This window comes from Achroia grisella, unplaced genomic scaffold (assembly GCF_030625045.1).
Source record: "Achroia grisella isolate CSIRO2021 unplaced genomic scaffold, CSIRO_AGI_Agris_v1 utg660, whole genome shotgun sequence".
NCBI lineage: Eukaryota > Metazoa > Arthropoda > Insecta > Lepidoptera > Pyralidae > Achroia > Achroia grisella.
Window position 1 is genome coordinate 1,825,760 of NW_026712984.1, and position 21,916 is coordinate 1,847,675.

A 21,916-nucleotide genomic window follows, 5' to 3' on the forward strand; every position below is an offset into this window, starting at 1 on the left:
AAGTTGTGATATTAATTCGTTTATATCATGTAATCTATACATAAAGGAACTAGAAAAATCGCATCAAATAAATTATATAATTTTTATTTTTGGGCTAATATTAATTTTCTAAGTTTAAATATATATATTAACGGCGAGATAAATTAATAATGATATAACATTTCTAGTTTTCAACTTTATTGGAAGTATTTTTGACATATATATTTATTTTCCATACAAAATTAATGTAGTCTCCCAGTAATTGCAACAATCTGTATCTGCGTAGAACGAAACGAATTTTTATGGCTTCCGATTCCTTGTTTTGACATTACTTCATTTTTCATTTATTTTAACAATTGAAATCAACCGTATTACCCGCCGATTAATTTTTCTTCAATTATCCGTTAATTAAAGTCGTCAATCTGGAAGTACTACAGGTAGCCCGAGAGGACGCCGATATGACGTCCGTGGAAAGAAGACAGGAGCAGGACGATTCTGGTGAATACTCGGATGCATCGCAAGATATCGAACACAATAACTCGGGGAACGTAAGTACAACATGCAAACAACAAGTCACAATCGTTTATTATGAGAAATGACTTTCATTTTGATGTTAAAAGTGGTTCATTTCTCGGCACTTTCTCCCGCGCGCTCGCGTGACGGTATGCCCATTTCTTTTCGTGATATTGAGGTCACGGTTCGGACACCACTCACTGAAACGCCTACGATAGGTTTATATCTTAATTCAGAAGTGGTGCCACGTCGTTTGTAAACATTCTTGTAATTTGTGGGTGTTATAATGCAGTTATTGAAAGTTGCTGAATGTTTGCAGGAAGGGCAGCCTGAGTCTGACTATGACTCTCAGGGAAGTGAATCTGACCGTTCAGAGAGGGATCCAGAGAACCAGGTAACAATATACTACTTTAAAAAAAAAATTCAATTTTATAGAATGATTATAAACAAAATATATGTTCAAAAAAAAGATTTATAACCTGTAACATTTATGTGACTTAATGTCAAAAGGAAGAGGTTTTATTTTCGTTACTTTCTAATCAGAAAGTGTGTTTTAATTATCTTTTTATTGCATACATAAAGATAAATTGTAAGACTCAGTTGACTTAGTTAAGCCTTGATGTTGATTTGCTATTACACAAGTGGCTCATACTTACATACATACTTCTCTGATGCTTATATTTTTAAGTGAGAATAAATATCTTCATGTATACTATTGGTACTAAACAACCATCAGAAATGCCTAAAAATATTTTTGTTGTAAATACATATATAATATACATAGAATACATCCAGACTAATGTAGACAATTTCACTAATAAATTGTGCTATCAAATTTATGATAAGTTATAGTACATTACGCAACTAAAGAACAGCATTTGCATATGCTATAGTTTACTTTCATTTGCTACAGAGTAAAACTCTGTGAAGTAACAAAAAAGATACAGATTACCTATGTGAGAAATAAGAGTTTTCAATGTGGTTTTCAATATGTTCAAAACTTTAATTCTACTGCATAGTTATTATCAAAAAGCGTATAAAATGTGTTGTTTAAAAAGTTCCACAAAGAATAAAATATTATTTTGTTTTTGAATAAGAATATTGTAAGTTTTATAATTATAGTTTTTGTTAGTTTTAATTAATTTTCTAGTCATACAAGTCAGTAATAGTTTGTTCTTTTCCCAAAATCTATTTATAAATATTAGCATTGATCTATTGCGAGTTTAATTGTGGCTGCATAAAAATGCCATGTAAACATACTACATACTGACTTGTTGGTATCCCAGAAAATAATGTTATCTATGAGTGACAATCAATGTGTTAAATATACAAAAAATATCCTTATTAATAATATTAACATAGATGTGTCGCCTACCAAGCAGTAACAAAACGCAATACGCAAAGGGACGCTCTGGTTGGACCCCACACCCATCCAATTTTAAATATGCAAAGTAACGACCAGACTTAAATATTAACCGATCGATCTAACATACTTTTGTTCACTCATCCTAATTTGTAATTTATAATAGTATTTACCAATTAAATTAAAGAAATCAAGCAAAATCTATCATTTAATCACCCGTAATCTGCTGAAGCCGCAACATCACCTACCATCTGAGCATTCGAGCCGCATCATCACATCACGTACCAGATGTAATTAGTCTTTTCAGTTTCCTTTATGTCAGGCAATCACTTTTTCATACAAATATAAGAAGCATTGTCAGGGGAATACCCCTATCATAATTTATGAATTAGGTAGTACATAACATTGCAAAATTACATTAATGAAGCAAGATAATACTATATTGATAATGTTGTATAATAATACCAATAATCATAATTATTTATTTACAATTATAATTGTTATACTAAGTGCGCTGTAGCATGGTGTGGGTGACAGTTGCTTCATTTTACAATTGCTACATTTAACAGTTGCTAAATTTAAGTTAGTACAGTCATTAATGATTTAAGATATTATAAATATGGTACAGATGAAATACTAAGTTATAATCTGTAAAGCGCAGCAACTGTCAAGTGTGAAATGAAACTGCCACCCACACCATGCTATAGAGTCAATTCACTCTTTGCTTGTTATTATATTAACACTTAACAACATCTTATTCCACAACATATTTTGTAATCTGGACATTAGCAGAGAATCACCGTCTCATATGGTGGAAGCCATATATTAATATAAAGAAAAGAAGACTTTCTTATAAGGTCTACCCATTATATACAACACTAGCTGTTACCTGTGACTTTGTTTGCATTTTCCTATTTCACATCTTTCCAGATTATTTTTTGGTATAAAATGTCACTCATACTTATATTATGATATAAATATGTAGTTTTCATATTTATGTAGATTTCATAATATTTTTCTATACAATTCATACACAGTATAAAATCCTATAAAACAGTTTAATATTTAGACACCGTTACTTGTTTCCTCTTTTTGAGTTATCAATTAACAATATTTCGTATACTGTTCCAGGAGACCGAAAGAAGAGTAGATGATGATGAGGACAGAAGTAATCCCCAGTACATCCCCAAGCGTGGCACTTTCTATGAGCATGACGACCGAACCGCTGCTAGGTGAGATAAACATAATGATCCTAAGGTAGAGATCCTCAGGAGCCGTTCGTATTACAAGTATTACAGGTTATGTAAGCATTATGGGGGAGGTGATGCGGCGAGTGGGGGGGGGGGAGGGTCTTTGGTTTGCTTATTTTTGATGACATGGGAGGTAGGGGAGTCTAGATAAAGATTACGTCATCGGGGAGTCTAGCTTCGCTTGATGAGAAATATGTAAATAATACTTGAACGGCCCCTCACACTAGAATTGACACTAGTTATCAGATACTTGTCATTCATTATTCCTTATAAGGGAGAAAATAATTCTGAGCTTACTGATAAATCTATACTATATTATATATCATATCAAATCGGAACATCACGTTATCATATTACACCCGTGATACTCATTCATCTTTCGTTGCTGGTACAGAATATTAAGATGTCATGCCTCTCATACTATAATATCGTCTCCAAATATTTATGTTTTTTTAAATATTACGTTATAGCTTTGCTAAATGAATTGATTTTGATGATTGATGACTTTTTTGCTAATGATAACTGTTTTTATCAAATCTGTTAGTCAATTTATTGGTGAGTAAGTTATTTCTAGTAGATTAGGATACTTCTAATGTGCATTTACAATGTAAACAAATAGCCTAATATAGTATACGAGCCAAGCGTTACAGAACGTCAATGACCAAACTGTGCACTGATGCGGCGCGAATAATAACGTAATATCGTAGAAAGCCAGCGATTACCTGTTTTTGACTACCCGATATGACAGCAGTTTAAATTTTATTTCTATACACATAGGGTTGAGTTTTGCTATAAAGTCGGACAATGTGTTAATTCATATCAACATTTATACACGAAAGTTTGCTATATAAATACACAAGCACTTTTTTTATATTTTGACTCCTCCTTAACATTCTCTTTTTATGTTATAACGGTCATGCGGACGAAGTTACGTGCAGAAGTTAGTTATAATTTTATTGATGGTTCAAGAAAGAATTTATAAATTGATAGAATCTTGCAATTGTAGACATCGTTGCCTAGTCGTTTAGTATTCGAATTATCCCAGAGTATATTTGGCTAACATAACATAACACCAACAAACTTTCAGTATTTATGACTGATACTCCCGTGACAGATAAAAAAAGAAATGACTAATAAAGACGTATCTGCATATAATTGACCTGATTTTATGCTCATTCTACGATCTACTGGTGACCCGCCAGCGTATACTATCAGTGCAGACGGGTACACCTATTAGGTTTGTTACCGGTGTTCACTCACCAAGCCACATGTTAACCTGAGCGCGTTTACTTTTAAAAACTATACCTTGACCGATTGGAGTTTTTTGAGCGATAAACGGCGGAGGCCCGTACGTGGTACGATGAAATTTTGGTCTCAATCGGTCAAGCCGTTTCTGAAGAGTATCGTTACAAAGAGTACAAATCTTATCTCTAAGATCTAGCTCCGTGCTTCGCGCTTCTACAATTATCAGCTAAAGACACATTGGATTCAAATATATTTTATTAAACGATATTTTCAAGTCAAGTGATGCGTTCATTACGCCGTCTGTAGTAGATTATACCTCTGTCTACTCTACCTAGAAAAATAGTCGTGATATTGTTATGTTCCAGCGGTGAGGAAACGAGTAACACGACGTTGGAAACACCATCGGAGAAGAAGGAAGGTGTGGAGACACCGCAGGAGCGCCGGCGACCGCCCCGGAAGTCTGACGTCATCAATAAATGGTCCCATGATAAATACAACGAGAATGAACAGGTATTATTACATTATTACTATATCTATGTATTTGTATCAGTTATCTAGTACCCATAACACAAGCTTTAGCTAGCTTAACTTGGGTCTAGATGGCGCTGTGTGAATTGGCCTGAGATTATTATTATTATTATTACTAATAATAATAAGCCTGGATTAATTACCCAGCGCCATCGAGCTTGCGAAATGAGTACTAGAGATATGATAATAATAAAAAAAAAACTTATAAATACATACATATATAATATACAAACAATAATCTATAGAATAAATAAAATCAATTGTTTATACACACTTGATTTTTATCTTCATATTAACAACTTTTCATTAAATGTATCTATATGAAAGTATAATTTTTTTATTCATGTACCACACAGATTTTTTTTTTAAATATTTTATATATGGTACATTCATTCATTCATAATTTAAGAGCTACGGTCTTGTCGGTGGAGCTCTTGCCACTTTCCGCGATCTTCCATCATGCTCTTTAATTCTTGATACGACACGACTCCCATTTTGTCCTCAATATATGGTACATACATATATAAATAAAAAGATGCCTGTCTGCCTGTCTATTTTTGTTTTAGGTAATTTTTGTAAAAAAAAATAAGATATAAAACTATCTGGACTTCCCACAGATGTACATATGTAATAAATCGTTACATAGTTCTTTATTTTCTATTTTTTCCAGATGCCCAAATCCCGGGATGAGTTGGTAGCTATATATGGTTATGACATCCGTAATGAGGATGCCCCACCACATGCTAGACGCAACAGGAAATACGGGTGAGTGTAATGGGGACACTCATGTCCAATATCCCATAATCCAATGGACGCAGGGGAAATAATATTAATACAAAAAAATACGTTCCTAAGGAGCTAAAATGTCCTACGTAAATAATTGATTTTTGATTTCATTGGAATAAGTTACAAAAATATGAAATAAACTCAGGATTATTTCCCTGAACTTCTCAATCCTGAAAGTTATGAGATCGACACCGAAAAATGTGTCAATTTATATTTCGGATCGAATCTCAGATACAGACAAGTAACGAAATTGCCTCTTTCGATTAAACTACTCTTCGGCAAAATGTGGGTATACCAAGTGTTTTATTTACAATAAGGTGAAGATTTGACAATGCCTCTGGTAGTCAGATTCAGTCAGTTCATCTGGGATTACGGTCCTGAGTATTTATCTATACTAATAGCTGAGAAGTTTGTTTGTTTGAACACGCTAATCTTAGAAACTACTGATTCGAATTTAAAAATTTATTTTTGTGTTGCATAGTCCATTTGTCGAGGAAGGTTTTACGTAATGTTAAATAGTTTAAAACCTTCCTCGACAAATGGACTATGCAACACAAAAATAAATTTTTAAATTCGAATCAGTAGTTTCTAAGATTAGGGTTTTATTAGCTATTTAACATTACGCTACGACGGAGCGGAAATGCAATGAGAAATATTGCAATCACGACAAAATATCTACACGAATAATTTACAAAAAGAACCTCCAATCTTTATGTGTATTCTATATGGTATATCCACATGCAGAACTAGTGTTTGATTAAAGTGCATGTTAATTAATATTATAAATGAGAAAGTCATTAAGTTCAGTATATATTGCGATATAGAAAAGGCCATAGGCTTATCTTATCGAAATGAAACATGACCGGCCGAGTTCGCGAGTTGCAAATGATAGAGGAATAGATTGAGGCAATGTTCAAGTGATGCTTATTTTGTCACACGCGTTTTGTCAGAAGCTACAGTAACTATTTACCATTAGGCAGGACGTATGTTTTGTCGTACATATGTGAAAAATTGAAACTTATTGTATAATTCTATTCACGCTATGCAATATGGAGATATCGACATTGGCGGTTAGTGAATTTCTGGTTGTTCGAATCTTATGCATGACTTATTTTTGTTTTGCAGTTTAATATAATTTCTTTGTATGTTTTATTAGGGCCTTCACACAGCATGTCGTGTGTGAAACGGTTGTGTAAATTTAATACATATTCGCTTTAGTACACTTCGCTTTCGTTGTTTCGTTAGATTTCTTTTCATATGTTTTTGTTTTTTTAACAATAGTTGTGTATAAATTTTGCATTATTTAATGTATTAGTAGAATGATTTAATAGAATAGAATAGAATAGAAAATCATTTATTCAAATAAACTTACATTGAAGCACTTTTGAATAGTCATAACATTTTTTTTTAATCTACCGCTCATTTGGAATGCTGTCTCATCACAAGAAGAACAAGCAATAAACTTGTGTGTTGCTCTTTAAATAATTTATTCTTACTTACAATTTAAGTTTAAGTGTGTGAATACAAACCACCGATTAGCACTAATTCAATGAAATAATAAAATAGAAAAAACATTCAATATACAACAATTGGTTAAACAATTAATAAGAGAAAATAAGTCATTTAAAATACTATATGTAAAGTTTATCACAGAAAACTTATTTCTAATTGTAATAGCTACAGTTTTACTGACGTACGAATATATCGACTTATCTAAGAAAGTTCGCAATCTGCTCTGTCTGATGTGTTATTTATTTATTCCAAACTTGGATCTTACTTACTGGATTTTACGGGCCGATTATCTCTAAGTGGATTTAATTTATAAAGGTCACTTAAAAAATATTGTAACAACCATCTAATTATCTTATTTTCCAGCAAAGACCATTAGTATATTGGAAATTATAAACACCAAAATGTTAAATGTTAGAATGAGACAGACTGCATGTATGTGTGTACTGCTTACACAGTTTAGCCTTGTAATATATGATATTGTCCTCGTACCATAAGTAAAGGTTTTTGGTAAACGGAAGTTGTTAGTTGTTTTTGTTACTTGTTAGTTTGGTAAAAATGTATGTGTGTGTCGTAATAGAGTAAAAAACAAAAAAATTTCGCAGAAGAAATATTTTGGGATTTCTGATTGTTACCACTTGTTAGTTGGTATCAATGTTTCAACAAAGGTTTAATTTACAGTCGCGGACCGAACAAGTATACAAGGACTTGGGAAGACGAGGAGGCGTACAAGCGACAGAATGCAGCGCAAGCGGTACCAAGGAAGCCACCGAATCCCGAAGATTTCCCAGAATTAGATGCTGCAGGCAAAAAGTATTCGTAAGTTATGTCATAAATTTACGACCCCCCTTATTTTTATATGTGTGTCAAACATGACCACAAGATGACAAACAAGCCAACGGCCCCTGGTGGTAAGTGGTAATCAACGCTTATATATATGAACAGCACGGCATGACTTTGTTATATGGTGCCCGTGTGTATGACTTTCTCGGTAAAATATATTTATACAAAGGATCTAGCGGGTTAAGTAAATGAAAACTGTACTTGCGTCCGATGAAGGGTTCTTACCTTGTTTTTATTGTTTTTCATCTAAAATAGCCATACACTATCTATTAAGACAATCTCACACCCTTAACCCATATTGTAAGGGAATAATGGGGGTGAAACCCCTTGACGAACAATTTTTTTTCTCTGAACCTAATCAAGATTTCATCTTGAAATTGAAACCATATATGAATATCGATACCGATAATTATAGATAAAGTAAGTAATTATAATATATATTTTTAAGAATTTTTGCAATATTAGAAACTAAAAACGTGAACAATATTTTTTGGGGGTGGTTTTTTTATACCTCCTAAAGTGACACCTATAAAAAAAAATCTTGTTTGTTAATCTTGCCACTTTTTTTTTATTGAGATTCCGATATATCGCTAGTGTTTAAACCGCGATGATCACGGGTAAACTGAAAAGCAGCGGGTAGATAGTATTCCATAATGGGCTAACTTACCTGACTACATCTCATTATCTTCCACTGCGGTCCCGCCAGTGTATACCGTTGGCGCAGTCGGGTGCACCGTACTATTATCATAAAAAAATTGAATGTTTGTATTTAATTAACGTAAATCTCAACAGTAGACCCCGTGTACCACGACCCAGGTCGAAATCGCAGCCGACGTCCAACGAGTCGCTCGAGAATGGATCACAACTCCGCCGGAATGCCTCGATCAAGACCCCCAGGGGTAGGAACGAACGTCCCAAGCCGACTAACCGGCCGCCCGCGACGAAGACCCAACCCAAACAGCAGAACAGAGAGAAATTGCCTGCGCTGGAGAATCTCACTATAACTACGGAAGTCGGGAACAACAGGTGATTTGTTTTATTATCTGTGTTGCGACTTTAATAATATAAATAATTACTAGCTGTCCCGGCAAACGTTGTTTTGCCATGTAAATTAAAATCGCATATAAATTAAAAAATTGGGGTTCTTGCTAGAAGGGTTAAAATTTAGGGTTGTATGTATTTTTCAATCCTAAATAATAACATCAAAATAAAATGTTATGTCGAATAAATGAAAAAAAATAATTTGGGGTGTTTTTTGTTTGTGTCATTGAATTATATACCAAAATCAGTCAAGCCGCAGTAACTAACATTGTGACACGAAAATTTTATATATAAGAAGATTATTATTATTTGCTTAAAAATAAAGTACAAAATGTGACGATTAAAACACAAGGTCATGTGTCTTGTGATCGATCATTTGTTTGCTTGTGTCAAATTGAACCAATAATACATAATATACATTGACTTATAAATGTAAATTTGTATACCAAGTGTATTGAACATAGAGTACTTTGTTATACAGATAATCAATTGTTACGTATGTATTCATAAATAAAATAAATACATAATGAAATTAAGTTGATGGGAGCATAGATTTATCATTATCATTATTAAGTGTATGTTAATGTAATATAATTATAGTGCCCTACCTGTGCCCCTTTTTCCACATGGCCTACCATTACACATTTTTCCAAATTATCTGGTTTTCCACATGGCCGAAAAAAGCAGGCGCTGGAAGTACACAGAGAGACTGGTTGTGATACTCAGTTGTTCCAAAATGGATGCATTAGTGCGGCGCTCCGATTATGAAATTCCTAACAATTTGCACCAACACCACATCTTTAAAGCATCTATTTTGGGTTTTACGTGCAAATTGCGTATTTCCAAGTTGAGATCTCAGATGCATACAAAAATATGGCGAAGATTTCGCTTTACATAATTTCTATTGCATAAAAATTGAGAATGTCTCTGTTTGTTTGTTATCTTTTCATACTTGAGCAGCTGAACGGAATTTAATAGAATTTGTCATAATGATAAGTAATTGTATTCCGAAGATGGATATAATAATAATAATTTATCAGGTAGTTTCTAATAATAGTGTTATAACAATCGTTTGTCGTCAGTCAAGGCCAGCCCCAACGGAAGGTGAATGCTCAGCAGAGGCCGGTGCCGACCGAACAGGCTAAGAAGAAACCGCCGCAACAAACTCAGGTAATTTTACTGATTCATAACCTCAGAGGTAGTTCCAGTATTATGTAAGCAGATCCTCCACCCCCCTCCCCTCATCCCTGTGTTCGCAAAAGTAAGCGAAGCTCTTACCCCCTCCCACTATGATTTTTTTTTCGCCAAATTTTCGCGTTTATAGGATTTAGGTAATATTTGCATTATACCTAGTAAAACTAGAGTTGTAATCAATACTAATTTGATTTTATTTTTTTCTGTAAATATAGTAAATAATTGTTTCCATGTTATGTATAGCGTATAAAGAATACATAGTCAATATATTACTAACAAATATTTTTTATTAATAATTACATAAATAAATACTTTTTTTACAAAAGTTAATAAATAAATAGTGTAAAGTACTATATTTATCGAATCCCCTTAATTGATCTACTATATCATATTTATTCGCACTTTGAACAAAGTTAATAAGTATATATGTATGTAGTAATATTAGAAAAATTGTATTGTACTATGTCTCAATTGTTGATTACATTATTCTTTTTTTAATATAAACACAGCAAAATAATTCGGCGTCGCTTCAGCAATCCACGCAGCAAAAACCTCAAGCACAGCAACAGAATCAGCAAACGCAACAGCAAGCTGGTAAGTTGGTCACTCCTTCCAAACATATAAATGACCATATGTTTTTTTAAGTAACTGGCATACAAGTTGACTGCCCCCACCTGATGGTAAGTGGAAACCGCTGCCTATATGCATGTATAGCAACGCGGACATCACGTTAACATGTGATGACTCGTCACTTATGTGTTGCTATTATATATAATATTCGTCATTTATTTCATCATCCATTTAATGATCTATTTGATCTTGAAAGTACACTATATCGGATAGATTATAAGATCTAATAAAAATATTTATATGTAAACCTCGTATATTAGGGTGGTCCTTATTTTTTAACTTTTGAATTATCCTCGGGCACTTGCTCATTTGATTATATAAATAAATATGATGCAATTATTTTTTTTTTTTGCTAAGATTTAGAGGTCGCTGCCAGCTGTCCAAAATTTTTACAGAAGAATTTTTAAATGATGGTATTATTAATGTTTCATTTCGGTGTTTAGTCACATTTTACGAGCAAGTTAATCTCTCATAGATAATCGCTTCATATCCCCTTTTTTTCCTTTTCTTTTTGATTTTCCCTCCTCCCTCCCTCGAAATGAAGGAATTATTTTTTTCCTTTTTTTTAGGAATAAGGACCACCATATTGTATATACAATATTTCTGCTATGGTTTGGGAACGCTTAGAGCTTGTGAAATATAAATATTGTTATCGGGCGATGGTGGCTTGAAAACATACACATTTGTTAGTTAATTGTAACGGTCATAGTCTAAATTATAATTTACTAGCTAGTCGCCTCGGCTTCGCCCAGGTGTACATGTATTATACATATAAACCTTACTCTTGAATCACTATCTGTTAAAAAATAGCTTTAAAATCCGTTGCGTAGTTTTAAAGATTTAAGCATAGGGACGGACAGATAGCGACAGCGACTTTGTTTTATACTATGTAATGATTTTTCTCAGAATTATTTGAATAACGAAATTAATAACGAAGACAACATTTATACATTTGATTATTAATTGAATTACTTCCCGGTATGTAAAATGATGTGGAAAATAATGTGGGTCATTATTTTCCGCACAATAAAAAAGTCACCTGATGAATGATTCTATAAACGATAAAAAAAATTAATTCATGTAATAATGTAGTATTGATTCATATATATGACAATGTAAATAAATCACTCATTCTTTTCTCATAGGGGCCGAATCGCGTGGTGGTGTGAAACGCTACAGCAGCTTACGCCAGCGACCGCTCGCTGAAACATACTCACCGCAAACGCAGCAACAGCAACAACAATCGCAGCAACAATCACAAGCACAACAACAGCCCCAACAACAGACACAACAACAGCCACAACAACAGCCACAACAACAGCCACAACAGCAGCCACAACAACAACAACAACAGCAGCAGCAGCTAAGATACACCGGTAACAGTTGCACTTCTTAATATTTATTCATAATTTCAGCTGGAGTTTGCTGATTGCAATAATCGCAGCAACAATTACAACAGCCACAATAGCAACAATAACAACAGCAGCCACAACAACAGCTTAGATACACTGGTAATTTCCAGTATTAGAAAATATAAGTTCACCACTATTTTTCTAATGAATAATATTGGAATGGTAAACTCGTCTCTGCTAATGGTTTACGCTGGAGGGAAGTACAGTGGAGGATGATAAGATGAACATGAGGTCAGGTCAGTTAGCCCATCTTGATAAGTTCACTAGGAGGGATCGAAATTACGACGGTCTGAGCCGAGGTTCGAACCCCTAGTGGTGCCCTCAGACTAAAGTCGTATCCGTCAGGCAGGAGCTGGCCTTCAGCCGCTCCAGAAGTCCTTCCGCGGGTTTGGAGTGCCATCTGCACTCGCCCCCTAACGTCCGGTGAAGCTGTAAAGGCCAGCTGCGGCCAACAGTATTAGAGTAGTCCGAAAAAAATACTAGGTATTTAACATGATGGTTTCTAGGGATGTTGAGATCATGCTCACATGGTAGATTGCTAGCAATGGGGTCAACAGTATTAGTCCTTAATACACAACTAGTCCTAAATGAACTTGTCAAAAAATACATTGGTGAATATTTAACAATAATAGATGAGATGGAACTACTACCCGTTTCTATTAATGTTGTGTCGATAATTTGTGGACTGTAGATCTGACGGCGCATCTAACAGTGATTGATAGTAGATTGCTTTTATAGCAAATGGTCATGTTATCACATAATGCCTGTGGTTGTCATGCATTGCCATTCCAATACTCCTCAAGGCTCTTCCAATTTATTCCCTTTGCTCGAGTTAATTTATTCCCTTAGAGGTGGAATTTATCAAAAATCTTTCTTAGAGAATACCTACGTCATAGCAGCTTTATGCATGCAAAGTCTTAGCCCGATCGGTTTAAAATTGACAAAGTTTCATAGAAACTTTCATCCCATATTTTATCCCCTTGGATTTAATCAAAATCCTTTCTTAGCGGATGCCTACGTCATAACATCTACTTGCATACCAAATTTCAGCCCGATCCGTTCAGTGGTTTGGGCTGTGCGTTGATAGATCACTATGTCAGTCACCTTTGAGTTATATATATTTAGATGATATTGTCACATTTTAACCATCTACCAAAACATAGTATAACAAAGCAAGATGGCAAGTAAGAGCGGAGCTGCATTGAAAAATATTGCATAAACGGGAAAATTATGACGCAGACGAAGTTACGCGGGTCAGCTAGTAGTCATTTCCATGTGAATAACACCATTGTAGTATAGACTTTATTATGATGGACTTAAGGATGAGTTGTTTGTTTAGAATATGCCGGCGGGAACGCACCACCAGCACCGCACCAAGGAAGTCCCGTACCACAAATACATCAGCAACAGCTTATACACCAGGTAACTGCAATTGATATGTGACTAACAAAATGTGTTCGAAACGATAAAAATAGTAATAATAACTCAGGACCATTTACACAGCGCCAACTAATCCGAAGCTAAGCAGAGCTTGTGTCATGTGTACTAGACAACTGATAGATGTACTTGGATACATTTTTTATTATAAATATATTCAGTATATATTTATAATAAAAAATGACATATCACATTTCGATGTGTAATTCGGCACTTGTTACAGTATCTACAGTGAAAATAGAGCAATTTGTATTATGTTTTGGTTTGTATTGATTTAAACCTTTCATTTTAATCACTATATGTTGCTAAAAACTGCATTGAAATCCATTGCGTAGTATAAAAGATCTCAATCCCAATACACAGGGGAAGCGATTTCTATTTATACTATGTAAAGATGACAATTTTTTCTAAAATTGTCATAACTTCGGTTAAAGTTCTACACAGGTAAATTCGTGATAAACAACTACTGAGATGAAACGTCAGTCAAGTTTAAACAAATTGTTCATCATCATTTGTCTGTTGGAAGACAATTTAGTCGAAGTGTGTATGATGTTTGTATGTAGGTGCACCGCGGTGCGAGCGTGCCGCCGCACACGCAGCATCCGCAACATCCGCCACACGCGCCACAACATCCGCCTCAACACAACCAACAGGTATATATATACTATATTTTTTTATTTCTCTATCCACCTAAAGGTAGTCTGGAAGATATTGCTTAGCGATAAGACCGCCTTTTGTATCAATGTATATTTTCTATTTTAATTGTTTGTTTTTGTTCTGTAATTGGTGCAATGAAGATTTTAAATAAATAAATAAATAAAAAAAATACTAGCTGTCCCGGCAAACGTCGTTTTGCCATATAAATTATAACGCTATAAAAAAATAGAAGGGTGAAAATTTAGGGTTGTATTTATTTTTAAATGACACCTAATAAAAAAAATAAATAAAAAATTTTGTCCAAATAATAAAAAAAAAGATGTTAGGTGTCTGAAAAATAGTTAGTAGCCGATTCTCAGACCTACTGAATATGCATATAAATTAATAAAAAACATAAAAACATAAAAATCGCTCAAGCCGTTTCAAAGGAGTATGGTAACTAACATTGTGACACGAGAATTTTATATATAAGATTTTATCCCTGAACAATTCACACAATGCTGTCTAGTCTCAAGATAATCAGAGCTTGTGTAACAAGTACTAGATAATATAAATACTTGATACATTTTGTTAATCTCTACATAATATAAGTATACATAGAAAACACCCAGACAAACTATCATACTCATGAATACAAATGTTTGTACCGTGCGAGGTATCGAAATCCGCGACCATTGGAAGTAAAGCGGTGTGCTAAACTGCTAGACTGCCACACACATCATCATCATCATTAATTCATCTTTATTCTCATGTGGGTATATTCATCTTTCACACAGTCCATCCATCTGATTTTTCGTAATATGTCTTCCATCTATCCTTTATAACCATCCACATTCATATGTCAACACCGTCCATCTCTTTATGATCTTCATTCCTACGCATTACATGTAACACCATACCACGATAGACGATTACTCTTTAACCTTTCCTCTCGATTAATTTATAAGTGGTATAACAATATATATATATTATACATATCAACAGTTACACTCTATGGGGCAAACTATTATAATCGCTATTACAAACAAGCTAACACCCTACCGTGTCATGTCAGTGCCATGGAGACAATTAATTCAAATCGTGATTTTTTTAAACATATTATTTAAGAAGCACTATGATTAAATGTTTTTTTTCTTTCTGTGTGCAGGTCAGATTAGGTATATTGGAATCACAGCAGCTAGTATCGCATCCGCACCATTCGCTTCATAATATACCGCAGCCCCACTCTATAGGTAAGTAATTTTGTTTAGTCGTTTCCTTTTGCTAGATCCTAATGTACTATAGGTCTTTGGGTCAGTTCTCGGCTCTGATGATCCGCTATTATATGTACATATTACTGTAATTCCAGGTGAATTTAGTATATTTATGTTATTGGAATGGCAAAGCTGACTAGTAAGTGGTAATTTGTGGCTATATAGTATGAATAGCACTAGCAAGTGACACCCGCGATACATTCATGTGTTGCCATTCCAGGATTTAGATGTCATGCATCTTATCCTGTAATAAGCGTTCTCATTGGACACCCATGGTACCAATTCATGCGTTGCCATTCCAGGATTTAGATGTCATGCATCTTATCCCTTAATAAGCGTTCTCATTGGACACCCATGGTACCAATTCATGCGTTGCCATTCCAGGATTTAGATGTCATGCATCTTATCCCTTAATGGTACCAATTCATGCGTTGCCATTCCAGGATTTAGATGTCATGCATCTTATCAAGCGTTCTCATTCTGGTACCAATTATATTCATGTGGACACCCATGGTACCAATTCATGCGTTGCCATTTTGTGATGCATCTTTTTAAATCCCAGGACACCCATTTTATGCATTTAGATGTTGTTTTCTTCTTTTGTAGGACAGTTACAACAAACACAAGGATACGCGCCGCCTGCCATGATGCCTGCGCAGTATATGCAGGTATGGAGTATGTCAGTTCTCATTGGACACCCATGGTACCTCAGTTCCCATTTTTAATATGTATTTAAAACTAGCTGTGTATATATATTTAAAAGTGCATCTTAGTAATAGCGTTTTTAATGTGACGTTGACCAAATAACAAGGTAGTTTTAACGAACATTTTTATTTGGTATACAACGATTTTTAATATATATTATTTTGTTTATTTATTTATTTTTTATTTTATCCCCTATTTTAGGGTAACATTTTATATCCTTACCCAGAGTCTAGAGTATGTGTATCGGGTGCTGCTTGTAGGGACTGGTCTGCTCTAATCACTACGACTGTTTTTATTGTATTATGTACTTAATATCTGAAGCTAAATTGGTGCTTGTTGGTGGTTTGCATTCGCACGTTTCAAATTGGTAATGTAAAATTACAATGATTATTTAAAAGAGCAACACGCAAGTTTCTTGCTCGTTCTTCTTGCAATGAAACAGCTTTCCGAATGAGCGGTAGATTAAAGGAATGATAACTATGACTATCCGAAAGTGCTTAAATTAAGTTTATTTGAATAAATGATTTTCTATTTTATTCTGTATACAAATTTCATTTTAATTGGTTCAGTAGTTTTAACGTAAAAGCGTGACAGACAGACAGACAGAGCTGTTTTCGTATTTATAATATTAGTAAGGATTTGGTAAGAAGAAATTACAAATAATCTGTATGTACCACATAGAACAATATATTCTGTGAAAACTACGTTTCCATTTGAAACCTTAAGACATAAACTAATAGACAGACAGTTTTGGCCTCGTCGCGATTTTATAGTTCAAACGTTACATACAATTTATATGTAACGATTATGTGGAAACTTTTACGTGTAACCTTAGATACAAACTGATATACAGACAAACGGGTAGTTTTGGCCTCGTCAGGATTTTAGTATATTGGCGGATATTGAATGGTTGTTGTTTACAGCCACCCCAGCAGAGCGGTACCGGTGGAGTGTTCGGCGGCGCTATGTACGCTCAGCCACCCGCGCCATATCCGCACCAGATGTATCCGCACCACAACTATGTAAGTATTGTCTAGACCACTGTTTCCTATCGTTGGGCCCACGCTGCACAGGAGGGGGGGAGGGGGGGGGGCAATTCGAAAACACAGTGTTTTCTCTATATGTATCTAATACATAAACATCCATCCATACTAATAAACTTTCGTGTTTATAAGTGTCTCTTCGTAAAATTTCTAATAGTATGATGTATGTGCAGGCGACGCAGGCCGGCGGCGTGACGTACTACAGCTGCGCGGAACAGGAACAACTGCCGCGAGCGCAGCGCAGGCCCACCGCCGCCATACCCATCGTACGGCCCGCCGCGCCCGCAGCCGCAGACAGGTACGCTAATATAACTCTACAGTAGACTGCTATAGAGTACATAATTGTTTATTCAACTAGAGAGCGTTGTCATCCAGTGGTTGGGGGAAGGGGGCATTCTTAGTAATAATCCCTTCCTACTAACAATTCTCCAATTGCTAGCAATGTATAATATGTAAGGTTGACCTCGACGCGGTATCGTACAGCCGGCCGCGCCCTTATCTTGTACAGATCCTGTATCCTGTATTTTGTACAGAAATATAACTGCAAATAAATAACTCAAACTAACAATTTTCTATTCTATTCTATTGTCGTTCTGAAAATAGAGTAGAATAGAAAATTGTTTAGTCAAATAAATTAGGCACTTTTGAAGCTAATTTTAGAAAGAGTTTTGTGACAGTATGTTTATTTTTGTTTATATAACTTTTTTTTTTAAAGGATGATAATGTATTGGTTCACCCGCCTGCGCTAACGGTTTCGTGACAGTATGTTTGTTTTTGTTTATATAACTTTAAAAAAGAAAAAATTGGGAAGATAAAAGACAACAAGTTTTAAATCTCGTCCTTGTCATATCTTGTCATAATTTATGGATGGGTCAAATTATCTGCATTCCTTGCTGTTCATTATTATCATCAATCTAAATAGAAATTCCTTGTTTACTTATACATTTATATAATTAAATCATAAAAGAACATTGTTTATTCCAGGCCGGTTAATTCATCAGAAAAAGACAACATCGACAGAATAGTCGAGAATATGTTCGTTAGGAAGCCGTGGCCGGCAGAGAGACATGGCGCTAGTGAGTATTATTGAGAATATTATTATTGTCTAATCTAACGGTATATTTGTGAACGGGTGCTGCTTGTGGGGATTGTTCTGTTATGGGTACAGCCACTGATTAGACTAGTACCTTTTGATGAAATTGCAATAGCATATACTGGTGTTCATTATGACATTTTAATTTGATATGAATCAAAATGTCTATTTGAAATTAGAATTGAAATCAGAATTGGTATGGGCTTGGAATCGGCTTAGGAATCAGTTTTTTAAAGCAAAAGTATTTAATATAATCCATACAAGATGCTTGTAATATGTCATTTTTTTTGTCCAATTAGAGAAGTACTTTCAGCCAATAAGGAGTTACAAGAAATTCTGTTCCCATTTGTTTCAATTGAACATAATTATAATAGAATTTGTTTTAAATTTTGTTTATAATTTGTATTGCATACTTGTGCTACTTGTATTCCAATTAATACAAATTTTAGTTGAAACAATAATTCAATATGTGCCATAATGTCCGACACGTCAAATAATTGATTGAATATTTACTTTGTTCATTAAAGCTTTACTATTGACTATCGCTTCATACTTGGCTCAACGCTCGAAGGAATTGAAGAAATAGTACTCTATTACGTGAGATAGACTCATTTAAGTTATGAAGGAAAGAAGCTTCCGTTTAGTTGTGAATTTTTACGTTACGTTAGTATTGCGTTTTGTTATTATATATTGGTTAGTTTAGTTTGTTAAGTGCAGATGTTAAGTCAAGGTTTAAACAGGGTACCTTAGCCTCATGTGAAATTTCGTACCTTAATCAGAAATTGTAGCGCAATGATGGAAATCGCTAGTTCTCAATAAAATCTTAATAAACAACGGAGTTAGTGTTCCTTGGAGTAAGCAAAATATAATCGCTGAGTTAATACTATCATGACACTAGTCATCCTAAAAGATGACAAAACTTAAATCACTTCACACCTGCACCTTATAATATCTAAACAGACTTTGTATTCATTGTTATTGGATATTAGTACAGATTAGAAAGTATTATTAGATATTAGTGTTCGATTATACGAGTATGTAGTGCGTAGCCTAGTAGCGTGCCTAGTTTACCCCGACTTTTATCAAAGTGAAAATCTGAAAAGACATAAATGAGTTAAAATCTGGACGAGATGAGAAAACTCTATACGACTATAATATAAATATAAAATGAATCGATATAATTTCAATAACTGCTTCCATTAATAATACAAGCGAGACTTTCATTGTTAAATATAAACCAAATATAATTGTACTGGAAATCTATACTATGTCGTATTAGCAACGTTTTACCTGAAATAAAACGCATATTAAAGTACTTACCTTATTCGAAGCTTTTATTTCGGCCTGGTGCATTCAATTTCTATCGAATGAGCCATACAGGCGCCAGGTTTTAAAAACTAAACTTACTATAAGGATATAGAAGGCGCCACTGCCCGGTGACGCTGCCGGAAGTACTAATATTCGAGTAAACAGGTGCCTATCTCAAATAATAAGGTTCGAATTACGTTCAAGTGCTTTAATATCATTTTTTAACTTATGAAATGGAAATATTATTTCATATTATCAATTTTCTACTATTACTCTGGAAAATAATAGAGTTAGGTACTTTATTCACTGTGTCGCAGAAGTCACAAATTGGTGCCTTTACACGTATGTTGTTCTACGAAACACTATTATCAAAATATATTTTTATTAGATGTATATTTTTAATGAAAAAGAATATTATTTTTACCATTAATATACTCACAAGTGCAAGTTTATAATGAATTTTTATGGCTATTGTCTTTTTTAACTTGTGGAAATCAAATATGTACATTGGGTTTCATGAGAATGATAAATTTGTAAAAACATGTAATTTATAAATGTAGAAAGGTATTATGTAAGCTTCTTCATACATGTTACACTTGTATAATTAATATACAGTAAAAATAATTAATCTGCATTCATGTAAAATATATGTATAACTATATATATTGGTCTTACAAACGGCCTGTTTGTTATTTCTTAAGTATTTACAATCATTGTGTGATAGATCGTGAAGTATTGTAATCAAATTTAGTCTTTTGAAAAACTCCTACACATTAAATATGTAGTAAACTAGTTCAGTAAACTCTAAGGAATATTTAAAATATTATATTTTTTAATTTCACAGATTCAAAAGACAAGCCACAGTCTGAAAATCGTGGATCCCAAGAACCACAGAGCAAAGAGTCATCACAACCGAATAGTTTAACATCAAGTTCCATATCAACCGACTCCAAACCCTCAGAAAGCAGAGACGAGGCCCCGAAGCCGGAAGAGGTGAAAGAAATTAAAGAGGTAAAAGAAGAGGAGAGACAGCCAGAGAAAGAGACGGAGGAGTCGGAGGTGGTAACGACTCAAGAAAGTATAGGGACAGACGCCTGACTGGTAAGGATTAAATTCTATGAATATTATCAAGAGAAATATAGCCGAAGATAATTATGTTTAATTGGGACGGTCACACTGGTCAATTGGCGTTACAGTTAGGCCAAAATGCTCACACCCAGTGCGGTGAAGTTTTCTTTTAATTGTTTCAAACATCGAACAAAGTTATATGATTCCAAAATGTCTAAAGTATTCATAGTTTTATTAATTTGAAATAAAAATGCACATAAGTTTTTGTTCAATTTGTTTTTAATTTAAATCCTCAATGGAAAGTAAACCATTATACTTTGGTATAAGGTTAGTTATGGTTCATGATATTAATTTATGCATCAAAAAATATGGTTATTTGTAATGCCATTTTACATTTCGAAGTGTACGTATGCAGATTACAGGCCTATTTTTATCCTGCTATGAGTTCTATTTGTTTACTCATATGGTTTATTATTACTATGTGTTATGTTGGTATATCGTGATTATGCTTTGTTTGTACAATAAATTGGATAAATAGGAAATATATGTTGGATTTATATATCGTGCTTACGTAAACATCTCTCAATTAATGTATTGTTTTTTTGCAAAGACAATGTGAGGGTTGCCATTTGTTTGTACGACCGATGACGTAATCATTGACTCCCCCACCCCCATGATAAATAAGCATAGGAAATATATCGTTATATATTATGTCATTCATTGGTTTTGATTACCCTATTGATGGAATTGTTTATTTTATTTTTAATTTGTTATGGTCTTAGGTTTCATGCCCTCGCTATAAGCAGTTTTATTCTTTAATATGTTTTATCTCTATGTATATTATATATGGTTAAAAATATATAATTTTTATTACTTGGTCATCAAAGTACTGCTGCGTTTGGGACTATTTATTGCTTAGTAATTTGTATAGGATTTTTTATTTATAGATTCGCCTACTGTACATGCTTTGTTATCTATGGTTTTATGTTCAAATCTTAATTTAAAATTAGGATATATTTCATTTTTTCAATTTAATTTGACATTTAGCCATACAGAGTT

At 33.9% G+C, this 21,916-nt stretch overlaps 1 protein-coding gene across 1 annotated transcript; it reads left to right on the top strand.

The window, feature by feature from the left end:
- The first annotated feature begins 273 nt into the window (after positions 1–273).
- On the top strand, positions 274–21,398 carry LOC131849732 (uncharacterized). Its single transcript, XM_059199847.1, has 18 exons — positions 274–527; positions 812–886; positions 2,987–3,087; positions 4,716–4,860; positions 5,549–5,643; positions 7,855–7,992; positions 8,809–9,042; positions 10,140–10,227; positions 10,761–10,845; positions 12,027–12,257; positions 13,633–13,715; positions 14,294–14,383; positions 15,535–15,619; positions 16,247–16,308; positions 17,269–17,367; positions 17,562–17,686; positions 18,373–18,464; positions 20,634–21,398. The coding sequence occupies exons 1-18, from the start codon at positions 438–440 to the stop codon at positions 20,885–20,887; spliced, it is 2,172 nt and encodes a 723-aa protein (XP_059055830.1). The 5' UTR covers positions 274–437; the 3' UTR covers positions 20,888–21,398.
- Positions 21,399–21,916: the final 518 nt, after the last annotated feature.

What these genes read in the sequence shown, in the direction of transcription:
- LOC131849732 (XM_059199847.1), top strand. Translation starts at nt 438, where the DNA reads ATGACGTCCGTGGAAAGAAGACAGGAGCAGGACGATTCTGGTGAATAC. An exon ending in GCTGCAGGCAAAAAGTATTC is followed by an intron (nt 7,993 to 8,808) that starts GTAAGTTATGTC and finishes AAATCTCAACAG; the next exon opens with TAGACCCCGTGTACCACGAC. An exon ending in GCAAACGCAACAGCAAGCTG is followed by an intron (nt 10,846 to 12,026) that starts GTAAGTTGGTCA and finishes CTTTTCTCATAG; the next exon opens with GGGCCGAATCGCGTGGTGGT.